The sequence below is a fragment of the Puma concolor genome, chromosome F2 (assembly GCF_028749965.1).
Source record: "Puma concolor isolate L17-30 chromosome F2, mPumCon1.1.hap2, whole genome shotgun sequence".
Lineage (NCBI taxonomy): Eukaryota > Metazoa > Chordata > Mammalia > Carnivora > Felidae > Puma > Puma concolor.
In genome coordinates, this window is record NC_141684.1 from 34,085,519 (window position 1) to 34,105,732 (window position 20,214).

A 20,214-nucleotide genomic window follows, 5' to 3' on the forward strand; every position below is an offset into this window, starting at 1 on the left:
CACCCGTTCATGCTCTGTCTCTCTCTGTCCCAAAAATAAATAAACGTTGAAAAAAAAAAATTAAAAAAAAAAATAAATAAAAAAAATAAAAAAAAATAAAATAATTAAGCCATCAGAGATGAGCAGAATATAAACTATGACAAGCAGTGGAAGAAATATCTTAGGCTGAAAACCTACCCAGAACCCCTCAAAACTTACCTCTTCTTTATACCTATATATCACAATCTTTAAGACACTATGTAAGTGACACGCTATAAAATAATTTTACCAGCCCCGTTTTGTTATTCTTATTACATATTATTATTGTTTTAACTTGGGACCTCCCCAAAACAGGAATCCGTTACTGCATTCTCAATAACCAACTAGTGCCATATACTGAAAATAGCACATATTGGTTGAAATGAACTAAACCATTAGCTAATAGTTAAAAGAAAACAAATGGTTGAAACCCATGCAAGGAGATTGTCACTTATCTGAAGAGGCACAGTATAGAAATGCTTACATTGGGAGTCAAGACTAGAGATGTGTTACCATGTGGGTTGAACAAAGCTGATTATCCTCTAGAATTCTGCTCCTTTATTAACAAAGGAAAGCAGTTTTAGGAAAAGATTTATAAGGTTCCTTCTAAATCTAAAAGTCTTCATTCTAAATCTAGGAGTAAAGCCACAGAATACTGATAATTACCCTGGTAAACTATAGGCAGATGGCTGGGGCCACATGACTCTACAAAGCAAACTGGCAGATCTTGATTTAGAAAACACACACACACACACACACACACACACACACACACACACACACACGCACGCACACAGCTTCCCACATATCCTGCATGTATTCTGTTTCTATGATCTCTTCCCTCTGTAAGAGATTTTTATTGATTTTCTTCTCTTTACAGCCAAACTCTTTCAAAGGCATTATATTCACCATCTCTCTTTCTCTCCTCTTTTAAATCCATTCTACTCAGCCTTCTACTGCCTATGTCTCCAACAAAGCTGTTAGTAATGAAGGTTAGCATGACTTCCTGCCTGCTAAATCTATGGTTTCATGCTCAACAGTTCTCTCCCACTTCAAGTACTTTCTTCACTTGTACTCAGAGACACTACACTCCATGGTTTCCCTCCTATTTCTCAGTACCCTGCTACCTCATCTTGTCAACTTCTAAATATGAGAGCAGTTCAGGTCATAGTCCCTAAACCTCTTCTATGCTTGTTCTCTCGGTGATCTCAGCCTTGTGTTCCTAAATCTCTCTTATTATGAGATTAACTCCCAAACAGTCCAAATCTCTAACCTGAAGTCCAGACCATGTTTTAAGCCACCTATTTGGCATCTTATCTTAGATGTCTAAGAGGATCTCTGACTTATATCCAAAACTCAGCACTTGAGCCCACCGAATGATTCTTCTCAAGTTTTCCCCTTTATCCGTTAATGCTCTATCTTTAATATCTACCCAGAGTCCAACTCCTCCTGTCACTAGCCATCTAAGCCACCATCACCTCTTTGCCAGGTTATTGCAAAAGCCTCCCTGTTTCTAATCTCCATTCTTTCAGGTTAGGCTCAACATGGCAATTAAATTGATGTTATTTCAAAAAGAAATGGTGTTGTGTCACTTGAATGAAAATCTTCCCATTTCACTGAGTAAAAAAAAAAATCCTAACACTGACTGATAGATAATATGAGTCACCTGCCCCAGTCCCTTCTGACCACACCTACTACTATTCAGCTTGCTCACTCTGTGGTACCCAACTGACCTCTTCACTTTCTCTCGAGTAAGTCAAGCTGGCTCCCATATCAGAATCCTCCTTCTTGCTGTTGCCTCTGCCAAGAACACTCTTCCTTCCCTGGCCCTCAAGGGGGTAATTCTGTCACTTTATTGAGGTTTCTGCTCAAATATTACTTAGATGGGAATACTTCTCAGAATGCATTATCAAGAACTATTTACCCTACTTTCTTGAATACTATCTAATCCATTATCCTCACTGAATTTTCCTGTTTGTACTTGTCAGTATGTGAAACAATAGTATATATTCTTTTATTTATCATTTGCTTCCTCCAATAAATGTAAGGATTATGAAGGTAGGGAGCTTGTTTGACATGCACACTAGTATATCTCCAGCACCCAGAACAGAGACTGGATCATCACAGTACCCCAAAATTATTTGCAGAAATAATGAATTAATAAATAAATAAATTATAATTAGTTAGAAACTCACCAATTATGCTGTTCTTTGAGTCTTAATTTATAGCGCTATACTATGGGATAAGGATAGTCTAGTCGCATTTTAGCTCGTTAGGGGTATGAAGAGCCAATGTATCAAAAGGGATTGGCTTAGGTAGAGTGTCATTTGAGAACTCGGAAACGGATTCCAAGTACTAAAGAATCTAATGTTAATACAGGGTTAATGGAGACATTTTGGCTGACTGATCACATATCTTACTAACTGAAGGGGAGCATACACTAGGTTTATTCCAAAATCAAATGTGGGCACTTCATAGCAAGATGTAGAATAAAGCTATCTTTATTATTTCCTCTCTTTGCATTTTAAACCAGAAGAGAGGATGGTGATAAATCCATCATTCAATTCAATGCTTGGCCATTTCTAACACATGGTTACAGCTGGAATTCATGGTTACCTTTTTTTTTTTTTTTTTTACTTTTCTTTTTTCTTTTTTTTAAGTTTATTTATTTACTTTTGGTTGGGGGGGAGGGAGGGTAGAGGGAAAGGGACAGACACAATCCCAAGCAGGCTCCGCACTGTCAGCATGGAGCCCGATATGGGGCTTGAACCCATGAACTGTGAGGTTATGACCTGAGGTGAAACCAAGAGTCAGACGCTTAACCGACTGAGCTACCCAGGCGCCCCCCCCCTTTTTTTTTTAACTCAATATGTAAGTAGAAGGAACATAGGAACATCTTTTTAACCTCTGGAATTTCCTCTAATCCATAAATATGCTTTTAACCAATTTAAAAACAACCTCCCACCTTAATCTTACTCATGGACTTTACTATGAGATTTAAAACAGTACATTTGTCTCTCCCAAAAGCAAAGAGCAAAGGGAAAAATTAGATACCCAGAACTTTATTATAAGTAGGTCATTAAAATATTACACTAAATAAAAACATGAGTTAGTATATGCAAAATATATAGAGTTCTCATCTTTCAAATTTTATACGTGAACTTCTTTCTAGGTCCAACTATATCATATGCAGGATTGATCTACATAACATAGTGACGTTTTGTAGTAAAGATGATTTTTAAATTTTTTTTTTTCAACGTTTTTATTTATTTTTGGGACAGAGAGAGACAGAGCATGAACGGGGGAGGGGCAGAGAGAGAGGGAGACACAGAATCGGAAACAGGCTCCAGGCTCCGAACCACCAGCCCAGAGCCCAACGCGGGGCTCGAACTCACAGACCGCGAGATCGTGACCTGGCTGAAGTCGGACGCTTAACCGACTACGCCACCCAGGCGCCCCAAGATGATTTTTATATAAATGATAAAAATACATTAATCATGAGTGGGAGTGAGTGAGGTCCCCATTCTTATTGTCAGTAGAACTTTTACATGCAATATCAAAGGAATAACAAGAATGGAGAACAGTTTAGAAGTAAAAGATATAGCGGCATTCAGGGTCAACTAGAGGTCAGGAAGCCAAAAAACCTGCTGAAAGTACTTCCTCAGTTCATGTATTTACATTGGTTACCTCCTGTGAAGTCCTCATTCTTTTGATACCTTTATTTAAATGTGCTTAAATACAAAATGGCATTAAATGTTCTTAAAACTTGTTGCACCCTGACATTTAAGAAGATGTATTTACTCTTTGGGATCAGTGACATAAATTTCAGTTCATATGAACATATTCTTTTGTAGGTGCTAAGCAAAGATCATAGAGGTTAAGAAATAGATAAAAATGACAAATATGTAAATGCACATTGAGGGCTTATTTAAATTTTTATTGTTTATTGAGAATGTTAATATTTTATAATACTTGATTTCATTTTATTTATTTTGCTATGTTATTTTCTCTCTTTTTTTTTTTTTACCTATCTTAGCACATTTTAAGAATTATATGCTGAGAGGGGTGCAAATAAATGACACTCCACAGTAAGAAACATTATTAAATTATCTTAACGCTAATTAAATATCACACCCAACACTGTAGACAGTATTTATAACAGACGAAGACAGGACAGAAAGAATTCAAGACTAAAAGACATTGTAACTAAAAATTACTGACACAAAAACTATTCATTTCTTAATTTGGCCCATAACAAGGGCAAATTGTAATGATATAGAGAAATTTTAGCACAATGATTTTTTTTATAACCGTCTTAAAATGCCGACATTCTCAGTCAATACGTGTAGTCATATTTGATTAGCAATTACTACAACACATATACAGTCCTTTTCCTGACAGAAGTTAGTTTTGCTGGGTTAAAAAATTAAGTCACCAATAATTACAAGAAAACTAAATCTAAGTACTGAAATTGATCATCTTTTTTACTCACCCAGGCAATATATTAATGCATGTGTATAAAACTGTGAACAACTACAAATATTATATATGTTCATTTAATATTGTTGAGCTCACAATTAAGTTCATGTCATTTTCTACTTTAAAATTTTGCTTTAAAATATTTCTTAAATCGTTCAGTTTTAAAACAATTTCTGGATTAAAAAATATCTTTGTGTTTTTTGCATGAAAACATGACCATCACTTTTTTCCTCAGAATCTTAACAAGACCAACAAAGCCAAACCTCTGGCTTTCATGCCACACATTTCAATAGAATAGGATCGTACTAGGATATTTATGTTTATTTAATTTAAGAAACCATATTCACACACACCACAAATGTCAATACTGAGTGTCTATATAGAGAAAGGCACTATTAAGTTCATATTAGACTTGCCTTTTTTCCCATTATTAGATGAGCTTGGTGTTTCTCCCTCATTGTCTTTTTAACATTGAAAACAGACAATAGCGGTTAGTAATTAAGGTCACTAACAACCCAAATAAAAACTAAGCACACCACAAAAGATGAAATCACACACTAGGGAAACAAATCCATGCATTAAACATGACACCTCACATTAATGAACACAAAAGTAAAGTATATCCTTCCCATCCTATGATAAAAGTAGTAGGAACAAAAATAAAATGAGGAATAAGGAGTAATTTTATACTAAATTAGAAGATTGTAGTTGTGGTTTTACGCTAATTTAATAATTGACATAATTCACTAAGTTAGTTTTGAGAATAAAGCATAGGTAACAAACGGGTCCAACAAATAGGCTTTATCTTAAGGAAGTGAAAAATAAATAAAAATGATATTAACTACCACTGAAGCCCCCAAACTAATGACATCCAACAAAATGACTTTCCTGTGGAAGCCAATTCATAAACAGTGTGAAAGCATTTCAGTGTTCATATGGACTGATATGAGATATATAGGAATGGGCAAATAGGAAAACATTAATTGCACACGTAAATTAAAATGAAGTTCATTTTTACGGTATGCTCCAAACAGGTTAGTCCTATAGCACTGCAGGAAAATGGAAGATGTGTGACATTCTAGTCGTTAAAATATTAGCTATTCAGAACAGAGATAGTTATACATTTTTATAAATATGTAGCTACACTTGCCTTTGTTTTCATGATCAGATGCACTCTGATGATTCTTCTCGTCTTTCGACATTGAAAATAGTTACTGACAATCAGCAACTACAGTTTAAGAGGTCTTGTGTCTTATACTATATATACTGACAGAATGCATCGATGACATAAGGAAATTGCTTTCACACAATGAGAAAGGAGAGAACATAAGGCATATAAAGGAGACTGTACTGTTCATGAATAAAAAGTGATGAGTTAAACAGGGTAAAATTAGGTCTAAAGTTATCGTTCAAAGAAAGTAAAAAAAAATTTTAAACTGACACCTAAGAAAAGATTAGGATTCAATTGAGTGTTTCAAAGAAAAATAGTGATAATTTGAAAAAAGAAGTATATACATATATTTACTGATTATGTAACATTTTAAGTTTTAAATCCTTTCAGGAGCATTCTGACAAAGAAAGTGGCAAATAACATGACCATCACTTTTTTTTCCTCAGAATCTTAACATGCCCAACGAAGCCAAACTTCTGACTTTAATGCCACACATTTCAATAGAATAGGATTGTACTAGAATATTTATGTTTATTTAATTTAAGAAAGTATATTCACACGTATCACAAATGTCAATACTGAGTGTCTAATATAGAGAAAGAGATATTATGATATATAAATGTAATAGGGACTTTAAAAAAACACAATGAAAGCTCTTTCCACACCACTTAGAAGGAGGACTCTTTGGGAAGAAATTATGATTGTCAATAAACATTAGAGCAATATTGAGCTGGGATGAAAACAGGAATGTATGGTAAATTTTTATTTTAGGAAAAAATGATGAAGAAAATAGAGGTAGCCTCTAAAAGCTTTAATGGAATTTATATTCTGCTCTATATTTACTTACAATTTGCCTCTACAAAACCAAAATTTTTATAGAGAGGAGGCTACGATTGCAATATAGTTCTACTCAGTGTAACCCACAGTAGATACTCAAACAGTTTTTAATAAACAGATGAATTGAATACAGAGTTGGGGTAAAGGATAGGTATAAATTTGGTCAGATGCATTGTCTACAATTTTAGTTTGATTTTAACATTAAGGAACATGTTCCAATGGATAAATCAAATATTCTGATAAGTTATCTAGATAGCTTATGTAATATTTCTCCATCAATAAAATTAGACAGTTTATTTAAAAATTAGTGCTGAAAAACAATCTATTCTTTATTGCACATTTATAAATTTGGAGCCTAAATTCTTACATGAAATTGAAAAGTCATACTTCCCAAACATTCAGTTATTTATTTTAGACACACAGACAGACCTGCCTTGACCTCTTCACCCTGCTTTTCTCCCCACTGCTCTTCCTTATGCCCCGTTTCTTCATTAACTTCTGTATTTGCAGAAGTAAAGAAAAAAATAAGACCAGATGTATATATTTGTTACTCTCAGTGACACAAATGTCACATTATTCATGATATAGTGAGTGACGATAAGGAGACTAAGAGATTATTTAATAAGTTTCTGACATGTTATGTAAGTAAATAAGTATTTTATTAATAAATTATCATATTGTCTTCTTTTATGTTGACTTTGATTTGTAAAAGAGTAATTGTGGCCCCTAAAATATTTGTGGTATGTGATAACTGTGTAAAGTAGTCAAAATACTTTGTCTATAAGCTTGATATATTCTTAGAAAAATAATATTATGCACCTTTTATGTTACAGAACCAAAAAATGATATATAAACTCTTTTTTACTTTTACAAAATTCCAGTACATCAAGGTCTGGAGAAAATTTAAAAAAATAATAATACCTTAACAGTTGTTTAGTACATTGTACTTTTCTTACATTGCTCCTGTTTACTCTGGTTCTCAAACAAGGAGAAGGTAACTAACACTGTACCATCATGAAAACCAACATATATAAAGTTTTAAATTAATTTCATTAATAGACTAAAATATAACCCAAATCAAAAGGAATTAAACTAGGAGTTGATCATTTTTTAGCTGTTGAACAGGATTAGATAAATAAATGTGTCATTACTTTGATTTTGAAATAATGCCATTAAATTATCTTCTGATAACTTTTAAGTGATAATCCAGACATAATTTGATTTAGACCGCCTATTGATAGCCTAGTTTGGCTCATGTACCGTTAACATCAGTGGGAAGTCGAAACTTCTAAAAGAGATATTTTATATCTCCTTTAAAGCTAAAGAAAATTACACAATTATGTATCTACTTAAGTGTTCATATCAACATTTACAAAAACATTGTTAAAATCATCCATACCTTCAAGCAAAACAAAACAAACAAAAAACTGAAAAACAAGTCCTTTTGTCTCATAGTGGAAATAACAAGGGTGGTTTAGGCTCTCCTTTCTTTTACTTATAAAAAAGAAAAAAGAATTACAATTAAAGGGACATTAAAGGAAAATCATGGTTTGAATAGACTCTACAAGGCAGAAACTAGATGGTATATAGAATGTTGACAAGCCCGTTAAAAACTTCTTCAACCCTGACTTTCATTATCAGCTCTATGTTGGCTTTCGGGTAGATTGATTATTACAAAGAATGGAACTACTCATATCTCAATAGACTATGGCTATAAAAGATATTAAAAGTGAATTTTAAGAAGTTGTGACTTCATAAGCCAACAAATGAGGTCAAAACTCTACCTTTAAAAATCCTGGGGAGACAAAAAATTTCATATGTTCTACAGAACTTTCCTTCTGGAAAGTACTTTTAAAATTATATACACCCATTATAATGCAAATAATTGAGAATTATAGAAGTGCTGCTATAATCTCCTTATCAGGCAGCACATTAGCACTAGTCACAACAGCATGGAGTTGTTTAAAATCATTGTACATAGCATAGGAAGAACCTCAGTATAGAAGTCGATAAATCATTCAACAATTAACAAGAACACAACTTGTTCCAAGTTATTATATATATATATATATATATATATATATATATATATATATATATATATCTAAGGCAATAAAATATCCCTGCCCAAAGGTAGTGCACTTAAAATTTTGTTACAAAGAGGTGATAGCAATATACATTTTAATACAAACATCTATAGAAGGCAAGATTATTTTAGTGATACATAATGCACTATGTGAAGGAACTTTTCAATTGTTAAACAATATTTCATGCATTCATTCAACAAATATTTATCGAGGACCTACAATGTGCCAGGCATTATTCTACGTGCTGGAAATTCGTAAATAAAAGTGAACAATTCCTTAAATTTACAAAGTTAATTTTAGAATTCTATCATTGGCAGAGGAATTTTTATTATCTTAGTGAATGTATGACACTCCATAGATCATGACTCAATATTTTCTCTTGAGTCATAATGTACTATTGATAATAAAACTGCACATATTTAACTTTGGTATACTGTAAGCAGTCTTGGTACAACATGAAAGGTGATGTAGGGAATACAAACCACAACCACTGTCTAATTCAACAACTTTCTTTTCTAGAAAGACAAATTTAATAATTAAAAGATCATCATAAATACAAAATGAAATATCTGATGATAAGAGGAACTAGACTAGGTGTACATCTTCAGTAACATAAACACAGACTGCAATTGATATCTTTGCTTAAGGTCTTGCATTAAACAAAATTCTGGTTGAAAGGCAGATGAAAAAAATTTAAAAACAGAACATTTTATCTTAAGAAAAGATGTGCAACAGAACATTTCACTTAAGAAAAGTTCAACTCTTTGCACTCTTACTTCAATGACGCAAAGAAATTTAACTCCCTGGCATAATTTCCAAGTGAATCAAAAATTGAGTGCTTTACCAAAAATCATAAAACAAAACCATTTTACTGTAAATAAAAGTCTTTACAATGGAGGGACATCAATTGCAGTTGGGTTTATTTTTGCTTCCGTAGCCCCCCAAAAAGGCTGTCAGCATAAAACAAACCCTCCTTTATGTACAGACCTTCATAAGGTTCTATCTCCTTGACTCCATTGTCTAGGAAAAACAAAATAAAAACAAAACAAAAAAGGGAACCAAAGCACAGGGGTTAAAAACAACAGAAATTTCCAAAGATACAGAATGTATGTATCATCTATTAAAGAAAAGTTAAATGGTGATTTAAATATATATATAAATATATATGTATTTTTTGGGAAAGCACATCCAGTTACTAAATAAAGGGACCATTTAAAAAACGAGGTTGAAAATTATTATATTCTATCATCCATGCTTTTAGAGGTCCTTTATCCCAGAATTTATAGATGTTTGGGGAGTATGTTCATCTGTGTATAAACAAATAGTGCTTCGTATGCAAAAATTTGAAAGTATTTAAAATATCAGTACAACATGCATCTTTCTTTGTATATTCATGATTACCTTTTTTCTGGCACTCCAGTTTTGAGAAGGATCACCATTGTTGTGCATCAGCTAACCAGTCCTTTGCAGTGTGTGAAAATTGATTTGGCTAGTTACTAATAAACTTTATGTAACTATCAACAATTACATAAACTTAATTGTAGCAAAGAAATATCATCCAATTGCTTATTTAAGAGCATTAAGTTTACTTTTTAAAATGCATTTACTCAAATCTTGAAAATGTGCAAGAGCAGTAACGGAAGGTTATTTTATCTCCAAATATTACAAATTTTAAGTGCAAAACAGGTAACATTTATAAATATATTTATAAATATAACTACTAGCAAATGCGGCTAAGGCGTTCAATTAACAAAAGAAGAAAACTAACACAAAGGTAGTAAAAAAAAAATCTTGATTCACCTTAGCTTCCATGTGTATTTCCTATATGACATAATTAGAAATAAAACTTACTTCTCTCCAGTGTCCCCTTTGGTGGAAGTTGAGGAAGTTGTCGGCCCCTTCGTCCTGCTACTGGAGTACTGGACGGGCTTGTTTGGACAGACCCAGTACGAGGATGAGACCTACAAGATACATCATCGATGTTCATTTTCAGTAGCGTGAGTTAAATAATTTTAACACATTTGGTTCATATGATAGCTGTGCAAGTGCAATTTTAAAAGACGTTTAGCTGCTGATTAAAAGGTTAGGAAAGAAGGACAAAATATGGATATTTGAATGATTGTCAAGAGATGCTTCTACTTTTGTGTAATATGCATACATACACAGATACATGCACACAGAATCCTACAGTAACATCCATGGAATTGTTAAATGTAAATTAGTATTCTATCTAGATGCAAGCAACAGGAGTTCTGCAGCTCAAAAAATAAAAAGTAATGCTTCACATTTCTTTCTACCAGATTTCAAACTCTCAGCACTAACCTCCCTCCCTTTATCCAAGGAGATTTTTACTCAGGCTTATATTGGATATCCCTTTATTAGAAAATATCTCATGAATCTACAAAAAAAAAAACAAAAAAACCCTGAACAATTCAAAATTCAACTAAAGAAGACACTGGTTAATACATGATACTAGTATGGATAGAAAGAAACTAAAAATCTAGCTTTATTTATTGTCATTATGATGATTGTTCCAAAAGTGATGTCTAATGGACACAAACAATTTCTCATTCTGTAGGAGAAGAACATGATAGTTATGAAGTGCATTATGGGGGGATTTACCCAGGACTCCTGATAAATGAGAAATCACAAAACAGATGTGGTCAGGACAGTTAAAAACAAATTACAATGGTAGCCACACACTATTATATCCGCTGAATATAAATAGTGTGCTTACACTGAAAAGGTTAGTATCAATTGTTATTAGTGATCAGCCAAGGATGATAGAAGAGACCATTTAGCTGCTGGGAAAATAAATAGGTGTGCTGGAGGGGCAAAGGGGAGGTTAGTCCGATTGATTTATCTTTCACCTCGATAAGGCAGGTGAAGGAGGGGCAGATCTTCCAGTCATTAATGAAGGCATCGACCTCATGAGGTTTGTATCAGGACGCTCAGTGGATCTGGAGCGGGCGGTGGTCCGCTCTAGGAGAGGCCGTTGTTCTGTTGGTCTGGATCTGTGATATGGCTGTCTATCTGCTGCTTCACAATCCCTGAAATGTTAGTCAAAAAGCAGCTCAGTTGATCTTTAGTGCCCTTCTGCTATTTGGTTATGATGCATCAAACTGATTTTGAAAAAGGTAATTGTTTAAAATTATCGAATTTGTAAAAAAAAAAAAAAAAAAAAAAAGTTCTCTTCCCCAACATATTCTGAGCCAGTCTCGCTAAACTTAAGAATTTCTAAGGAAACCCCAATCTGCCTCTAATGGCATTCCCAGTGGAGATGACAGGAGTTGCTCAGTTATAATCAATGACAACCAAAACTGCCTGTGTTCCAAAATGAATTCCCTAAATGAAACATGTGAAATATGTGAAGTATTCTATTTTCCAAGAATTCAACGGCTTAGCCTAACATTTTCACGAGAGTGAAGAACATACAAGCATTAATCCTAAAGCCCCTAAGGCGGATTGTTAGCGTGTCAGCTGAGATATTAAAAGGCTTTCAGCACAAACATAGTATAGTGATACATCCCAACATTCCAACAGAAGAATCAAAAGGTTGTTAAGAAACCACTGCAACCCTGCAGGCTGTAGCCATATGTAAACATGGTCCACAAGAAAAAAATCACAGAAAGCTGGTTAGTCAGCCAATCTGTGCCACCTATCTCGGGGCACTTTAGCAATGCCAACCAATGCAATTCAGAAGGGTATCGGGATGCCTGGGTGGCTCAGTCAGTTAAGTGTCTGACTTGGGCTCGGGTCATGATCTCACAGCTCCTGGGTTTGAACTCCGCATTGGGCTGTCTGCTGTCAGCTTACAGCCTGGAGTCAGTTTCAGATTGTGTCTCCTTCTCTCTCTGCCCCTCCCCTGCTCACTCTCTCTCTCTCTCAAAAATAAATAAACATTTAAAAAAAAACCCCAACAATTCAGAAGGGTATTAACTGATTGAAATAATAATGGTTCTGAAACAGTGTGATCTCTTTGACCACAAACAAGTCCAATATCAAAACCTAATCCTTGCTGAAAGAAGTATACTTAAATGTGAGGAACCCATCATTACTGATTTTTATATCTCTGGAATCAAACATAATGCTTTTAACACCTAACAAGTGATCAATAAGTGTTTTCTAACACCAGCCCCACTTTCTGCGACACAACCCTAAGAACACAAGAACGCTAACTTTGGCTCAAGAGCTCCATATACCAACGTAATACCTACAAAAATTATTACCTCTCCATCTAGTTGTAACCACAGAAATGGAAATGTTTCTGTATTATGGACCAAGCATTAGTCTCCCCCAAGACTAATGTAAAGAACTTCCACTTTCTCTGTAAGTTCTCTCAATCTTATTGTTGATAATGAAAAATGCAGGCAATTAAAGAAAAATAAGAAAGGACACAATTTCCTACATGTAATTAATTACATGGCACACAATTTTAGACCAGCACACATGAGATTAGAGGACTTTATGAAGTGAGTGCTGGGTTTTTATTCTACAACATATCTTGTGATTCTCTCACACTTTAAATTCACAAGGTAACAGAAGTCAAAAATCATTTTTAAATATTTTAAAAACTATATACCATGATATGATTGATTTCCTAAGTTTAGCATTTTTATATAAGTATATCCAGGATATGTCAAAAAAAAGCTGATATATACCAAGTATAAATACATATAACATATTCAGTTACTTTCAAAAACAGAGATGAAAAAGGCAACCTGATAAGTATAAAAAAAAATCCTAATTTTATTTTTGTTCCTGAAAAACTATTTGAGAGAAAACACTTTTCTTTAGAAATAAATGTGCTCAATAGTTTGCTAAGTGTTTTTAACGTACATTATCTTTGTATACCTTCACCACAATAAAAAAGCAGAAGCAACGTAACATATATCCCTTAGAGTCCTTAAAGCCTATCTTTTTGGAGAGTATCAATAACTACATTATTTTCAGATTTCCTATTACGTTAACAATAAGCTTATCTCATTGTAAGACATAGCAACAAAATTTGGTAGAATGTCTATGACCACCCTAACATAAAATGAGGCTAATCCCTCATGTATTTATGCAAAATTTGATTTATTCTGATCCTATCAAGCAATTTTTCCAAGTGAAAAGTAATATGTTAGGACATACATTTTTACTTCTTTGACATTACATTTTTAAAAATTGAAATACATGATTGTGAGTGAAATCCGGAGAATTATTTCAAATTTGTTGCTGTGTTCAATGTCCTTAAAAGGATACCGCTACTTATAAAGCAAATAGGTCACTCTTTAGGCAATATCCCTTAGGAAAATTCCTCTTTAGTGGAAGAGCTGTTTGAGGACTGTGTCAACATTTTAAATTTTGCTTATATTTATTCTCTCCATATTCATAAATAATATGAATTATCTGGTTTCTGTAGCATGAAAGGAGAATTGGCTAATCAGTGAAACACAAAAAGAGCCAGGGTAGAAGGTGGCAATTTCCTGAAATGTTCATCATAGATCGTTAAGGGGAATGGAAAGCAACCATATTTTAAACTTTGAAAACACAAGAGAAGATCAACACAGGCTCCCGCTCAAGGGTAAGAATAAGTCTTACTAGGTAAGAATTAAGACAAGAGCTGAGAAAGTTGAAAGTAGCAGTGCCTAAGTGTCACCTATGATGCCCCATCTCGTAGCAGGTTCTTTAAGAGTCTGAGATATAAAACTTGAAAACTTCCACCTAAATTCTTAGTGAATTTTAATTTTAAGATAAAGAACTTATAAATAATTTTGAATGGTAGCAACTGAAACGTGGGAAATATGCGTTTGCAAGGCATAAAATATTTTAGAGCCTACCTAGGGTTTTTAACTAGGAGTATATATGTCAATGTATTTTTTTTTTGTAACTGCATTTATTTAAAAAAAATTTTTTTTTCAACGTTTATTCATTTTTGGGACAGAGAGAGACAGAGCATGAACGGGGGAGGGGCAGAGAGAGAGGGAGACACAGAATCGGAAACAGGCTCCAGGCTCTGAGCCATCAGCCCAGAGCCTGACGCGGGGCTCGAACTCATGGACCGCGAGATTGTGACCTGGCTGAAGTCGGACGCTTAACCGACTGCGCCACCCAGGCGCCCCTTAACTGCATTTATTTACCTTATTTTACTTTATGCATTTTAAAACATTCTTCTAAAAAGGGTGGCCATAGGTTTTACAAGATTGCCAAAGGGCGAGCCATATAAAAGGTTAGGAACCATATACCTATAAATTTAAATCTTTCTTAGGTAGTTTGGTTGTTTTTAAAAAGTGATATAATATCTAAAAAAAAAAAGTCATTTAATATCTATCAGAGTTCTATTTTTTAAATAAATTGTTAATGTTTTGTAACATATGAGTAAAATAGTTCAGATTTCTGCATGTATCATTTACCTGGATAAATACAGATTATTGCTCTGTGTTATGTAGTGGCCCGTATTCCAAATTGCAAGCGTTTGCACAGGATACTGTTTAATAGCCCTCTACAAACAGAGCTAATTCATATCGACTGATAATACCATAACAATAGCCAAAACTGTAGCAACCCTGCTTTAAAAGCATACAATAGCCCATGCAGAATTTGAGCTGAGGATTTCTAAGGGAAAAATAATTTTATAATCATCCAGTTTGATTATTTGATTATTTGTCCAGTTTGATCATTTTTCTCCCAGTACAGTTGCTCTTAAAAGATTTTTTGAATTTTCACGTATCTGACACAGCTTTTACGTATTTCATCACTTGTGCTATTCACTTTTCCTATTCTCAATTACAAGGGATTGTAACTCAATCACAAGGACTCTCAAGCACAAGGGAGTTACTCAGTGTAACAGGAAAGAATAGGGCAGTGGGCATTTGTTTCTATAACAACTTACATTCAACCATCACAGTGCTACGATTCCAGATCAACAAAAGCTCAATGTAAAGCATCTCTGTAGGTGTGATAAAAGAATACTAATACTCAAAAAACAAAACAAGACAAACAAAAAACAACCAGCACAATGTAAAATTTCAAAGTAACATTCAGATGTCAGTGAAACTGTCCTAGTACATTACTCAGAACTTACAGTCTATGATACATTAGACAGGCTTCTTTCATATTTAGATTGTAAAGATGCCATAAATAAATGTAAGTGGTTTTCTTAAAAAATAAACTTGTAGAAAGTGAAGCTTTTTAAAAATTCTTTTTTTTCACAAAGAAATTATTTTCCTAAAGCTGAAATCTTAAATTAAAAAAAGAAAAATGTAAGTGTATCTCTGAAGGACAACAATTATAATCTCTGGTTTGGGGCAAGAAACGTCTTCCCTGTATCTATATTGTGTAATACCATAAGCTGATTAACAGCAGAAGCATTATGCTTTTGATAAAATCTATTGAATGTCTAGAGATTTTCTGAGCATTAGCTGCATAATGAAGAAATAACTACATGATAATATCTTAAAATTAGACATTTTAGGGTGATTAATAAAACATATATACATATTTACATAATAAATAATTTAATTATATGACTCAACTCTATAATTTTCATGCTCATCATAAATTACAATATACAAGTTTAAATTTGTAAAAACTGTAGTTTATATTATTTTAGTATTGCTTCCAAAGTAAAGAGAATTGCAATACACAAAATACTCACCATGGAAATCATGGTAAATAAATAAATAAATTAACTAATTAATATTGTGTATGAATAGGAACATTTTATTATTTTGGTGGAAGATAGGTCAATTTATCCCTAGGCATGATGGCATCTCTTTACAGAACATTTCTGTTCACTTGAATGTGAATTCTGTACATTAGTTAAAAGTGAGTTTACTCAACAATAACAGCAATATATACTGTCAGCCAAGTTAGCAATCGAAGATGTGAAACAGCAGTAATACATATAGTGATGTGAGAAAGCAAGACACTTCTAATGTAGAAAAACATATTACTATCACCCTTAGGTCTATTTTATCACCAAAAGAGAGAAGTGCTCAAACAAATCTAGAGAAGTATTTTCTTAGAAATAGTCATTAGTCATTGTAGGAGATAGCAAGAAAAAAAGAGTAAATATCTCAATTTCCTGAAGAAAATTAGGGACAAATACAATACTGAAAAATAAAGATATATTGTATTATTAAATATGCACACACAGAAACGTATAAGATGTAAATGTCTTGAGGATATTTTGAGTATTTTATTAAATATTTATAACTTTCATTGTTATTTAATTTTTACTTCAAAAAATAACAGAAACAAAACTACAAGTAAGCAGAATTAATTATTTACTCAGCAACAGTTAACATGCAGCAAATTAATACATTATTAAAATATATATTTTTAAAATCCTGAGATAATATAATTACTATCTATAATCTATAACATGCTTACTTTACTAAATAATTTTCATTTTTCAGTGGATGTTAAAGTTTAAAAACATTTTGTCAATTGTAAGAAATTAATGTTATTCCACCAAGGGATGGGCACCCCCCCATGTTTTCCCTTCCCAGGTCCTCAAACAGTCTGAAACAACAAACATTTTAAACGTGTGTTTGTAAAGGACCAAATTATGCATTGTTACTGTAATATATGTATAAATGTGAAGAGGGCTGGTCCTCATAGTAGAATGCTATGTTCAACGGTTTCACTAATCATCGTTGAACAATTCACCAACCTCCCTTTGTTTAGCTAGGTTTACAGGGAGAGTGGAATGGGTATAGGGCAAATATCTCAGACATACTGCTACCACCTGCCCTTAGCTGCCACTTCATGGGGTACCAATCACACAGTCAGAGGTAGCAGTCCAAGGATTAATCCCCCCAACATGCACACGCACACACACACACACACACACACACACACGTACACACGTACACAGTCTAGCAGAACAAGATGTATGCCTATTTTCAGGCATAAATACTAATTGCCTCAGTCACTACTGATGACATGATGTCTAACAGTCAATAAAAAATGACTAGAAACACCAAAAGGCAAGAAAAAATAGGGCCCGCTGTCAAGAGACAAAGCAATCAACAGAGTCAAACTCAGAGATGACACAGATTTTGGAACTATTAGGGAATTTCAAATAAGTCTAACTGACAATTAAAGACTATATTAGAAAAGATGGACAACATGCACGAAAAGATGGAGAAGTTTCAGCAGATAGATGGAGACCATAAAAGAGTCGGGCGGGAGACATGCGGTAGAGAAGGGACACAATGTGCTGTAGGGTTCCCGGCTGGGGTGGGGGTGGGGGGGTTGTGGGTGTGATGGAAGAGACTCTGGAGCAGCACCTGGAGGACACAATGAAGAATCCGCCCATTGTTTGAATCCTGGGCACAGATTCACTAGGACTTAATCTGGGCTGCTGTGAGATCCTGTCAGATTAGCATGCTGGGGTGATATCTGTTCTAGCTCAGCAAGCAGCTGGGCTAACTTCCGACCCCACTGATACTCCTGTGATGTGTCTAGAATCAGATAATATTATGATCCAGAAGCAGGACGGTATCACAGTGGCAGTACACAGCAAGACCTTTTGATGTCTTCTATCCGTTCTCCAGCAGCCTGTCATAGAGGAACTTAATTCTACCTATGTTAAGTGTCTTATAGAGCTATTGAAGCTCCAGAAGTTAGGTCGTTCATTTAAAGTACATTAGGCACTTTTCTATTAATTTTAGAGTAAGCATTTTTACACTGTATGGACTGACTTGTAAAAATACTAATAAGGAAGAATCACAGCTTGAAGTAGCAGGTCCAGGTCATTTTGTATACAGAATTTTGTTATGTTCAACAAATCAGGTTGGAGGGAAAAAGAGGCAAATGGAAATGCTGGACATACAGAAATTAAAGTATGGCAAAATATTAGTTAGAAAATTAGCCTGGACTCAGTTTATAGAGATCTTAAATGCCTCGTAAAGAAGCTTAGGCAGGGTTTAATTTTCTATGAGAGTGACCTAAAGCTTCTGAACAAAGGTAATTTGTAAATAACGTAATGAATTAGGAAGACGAATTCAGCAGTAGTGTATGGAATGAAGTAGAGTAGGAAAAGGCTAACCTGTAGTAATAGGGGTAAAAAAAGAGAAGAAGGTATGGATGACAAACATTATAAATCACAATGTACAAAATATGAAATATGCAGCATATAGAATATGCACAATATACAGAATTATACAAACAGAAGGTTAGGATTAGAAGGAATCTCAGAGGCCATATAATCCAATCTCTGTCTTTTTAGAAATAAGCAAACTAAGGCTCACAGAAACTTGGGATACGTCACACAATTAGATGTTTTCTGAGCTGGAACTAGAATTGAGCTTTCTTGATTCAGAAGTCTGTTAACTTCACTGAACTATAAAGTGTTCAATAGCAAGGGCTTTTTTTTTTTTCCCCTCTCAAACATGTTTGACATCCCCATATGAATTAAATGTAGAAATAAACAAGCCAAAGCAAAAACCTGAAATTCCCAGCCTCCAAAATGAAATGATGATCTATTAATATGAATAAAAGAATTCTAGGGAGGAAGGATAGTAACTCCAGTTTTGAACTTAAATTTGTGAGAGATAGAAGAATATTCTGTACAGAGGTCAATCAGGTAGAGAAATCTGGCCTTCAAAGGAGAGAGTGGTACTGGAGATACAGTTTGAGAAGTCATTGCGCAGTATTATATTTCAGTATTGATTGATTAATTGATTCATTATTTCAATACTACTTATTGTGCTCATATTATAGGCCAGGAACTATACCAGCTGCTGGAAGTTTTGGTCAAAGCCACAGAGATGATGGGATATAGGTCAACATACAGTCAAAAAGTTGAGGATGTGAGAAATAGGAAACAAGAGAAGGAGACAGAACAGTCAGATGGTAGAATGAGAATCAGGATAGTAATGCGTTAGAGAAACTTTAAAAAGGCAGTATTCGAGAATGGCAGATGCAAAGAGGCAGCACACAGATAAATATATATAAAAGCCTTGGCCAATAATAATCACAGGGAAAATAATTTAAAATAAAGGGCTGGAGGCAGCAGTCAACCATAGAGGGTTGGAGCGTAGGAGCTGATGAAGGAGTGTTTGAAGCATATGTAAAAATACATACTCAAAACCATGACTTAAGAGACAGAGAAGTGAATCATTCTCAAAGTAGCTTGAAGGTTTGCAGAACAGAAAGAAGGTATTATTTAGATTTCATCAGTAATTCAAGAAGAAACAAAAATATGAAAATAAGAGATATTGAAATGCAAGAGAAACGAGAAATAATTAATGAAGAAAAATTCCAAAGACATTAAGAGAGGTTACAGTCAGAAACACAAATAGAAGGTGGAAGGAGATTGGTAATAACACAAAGAAATTAAGATAGAAAGGAAGTATGAGTTACTTGGATTTGATCACATTTACTAAGGGCTCTCAGTACTACTTACCAGAAAATGGCATCTATAGGACAACAGTCTACTGGACACCTAGGTGGCTCAGTCAGTTAAGTGTCTGACTCTTGATTTTGGCTCAGGTCATGATCTCATGGTTCGTGGGATCAAGCCCCATGTTAGCAGAGCCTGTCGGGATTCTTTCTCTGCCTCTCTCGGTCCCTCCCCTCCTCATGCACACGTGTGAGAGCGCGCTGTCTCTCTCTCTCTCTCTCTCA

General features: G+C 34.1%; 1 protein-coding gene and 1 pseudogene across 49 annotated transcripts in view; one reads left to right on the forward strand and one right to left on the reverse strand.

The window, feature by feature from the left end:
• The window catches only part of RIMS2 (regulating synaptic membrane exocytosis 2), a 614,335-nt gene that overhangs the window by 192,594 nt on the left and 401,527 nt on the right, over positions 1-20,214 (reverse strand). For 21 of the 49 annotated variants that reach the window (XM_086695440.1, XM_086695425.1, XM_086695417.1 and 18 more), the window contains 3 exons: positions 11,463-11,642; positions 10,444-10,553; positions 9,580-9,612 (listed from right to left, as the gene is read on the reverse strand). In XM_086695440.1, the coding sequence (XP_086551566.1) occupies positions 9,580-9,612; positions 10,444-10,553; positions 11,463-11,642 (323 nt within the window). The remainder of the gene's footprint in view (positions 1-9,579; positions 9,613-10,443; positions 10,554-11,462; positions 11,643-20,214) is intronic. The other 28 variants (XM_086695424.1, XM_086695433.1, XM_086695420.1 and 25 more) reach the window with 3 other exon arrangements.
• LOC147571920 (ragulator complex protein LAMTOR5 pseudogene) lies at positions 17,850-18,119 on the forward strand (annotated as a pseudogene).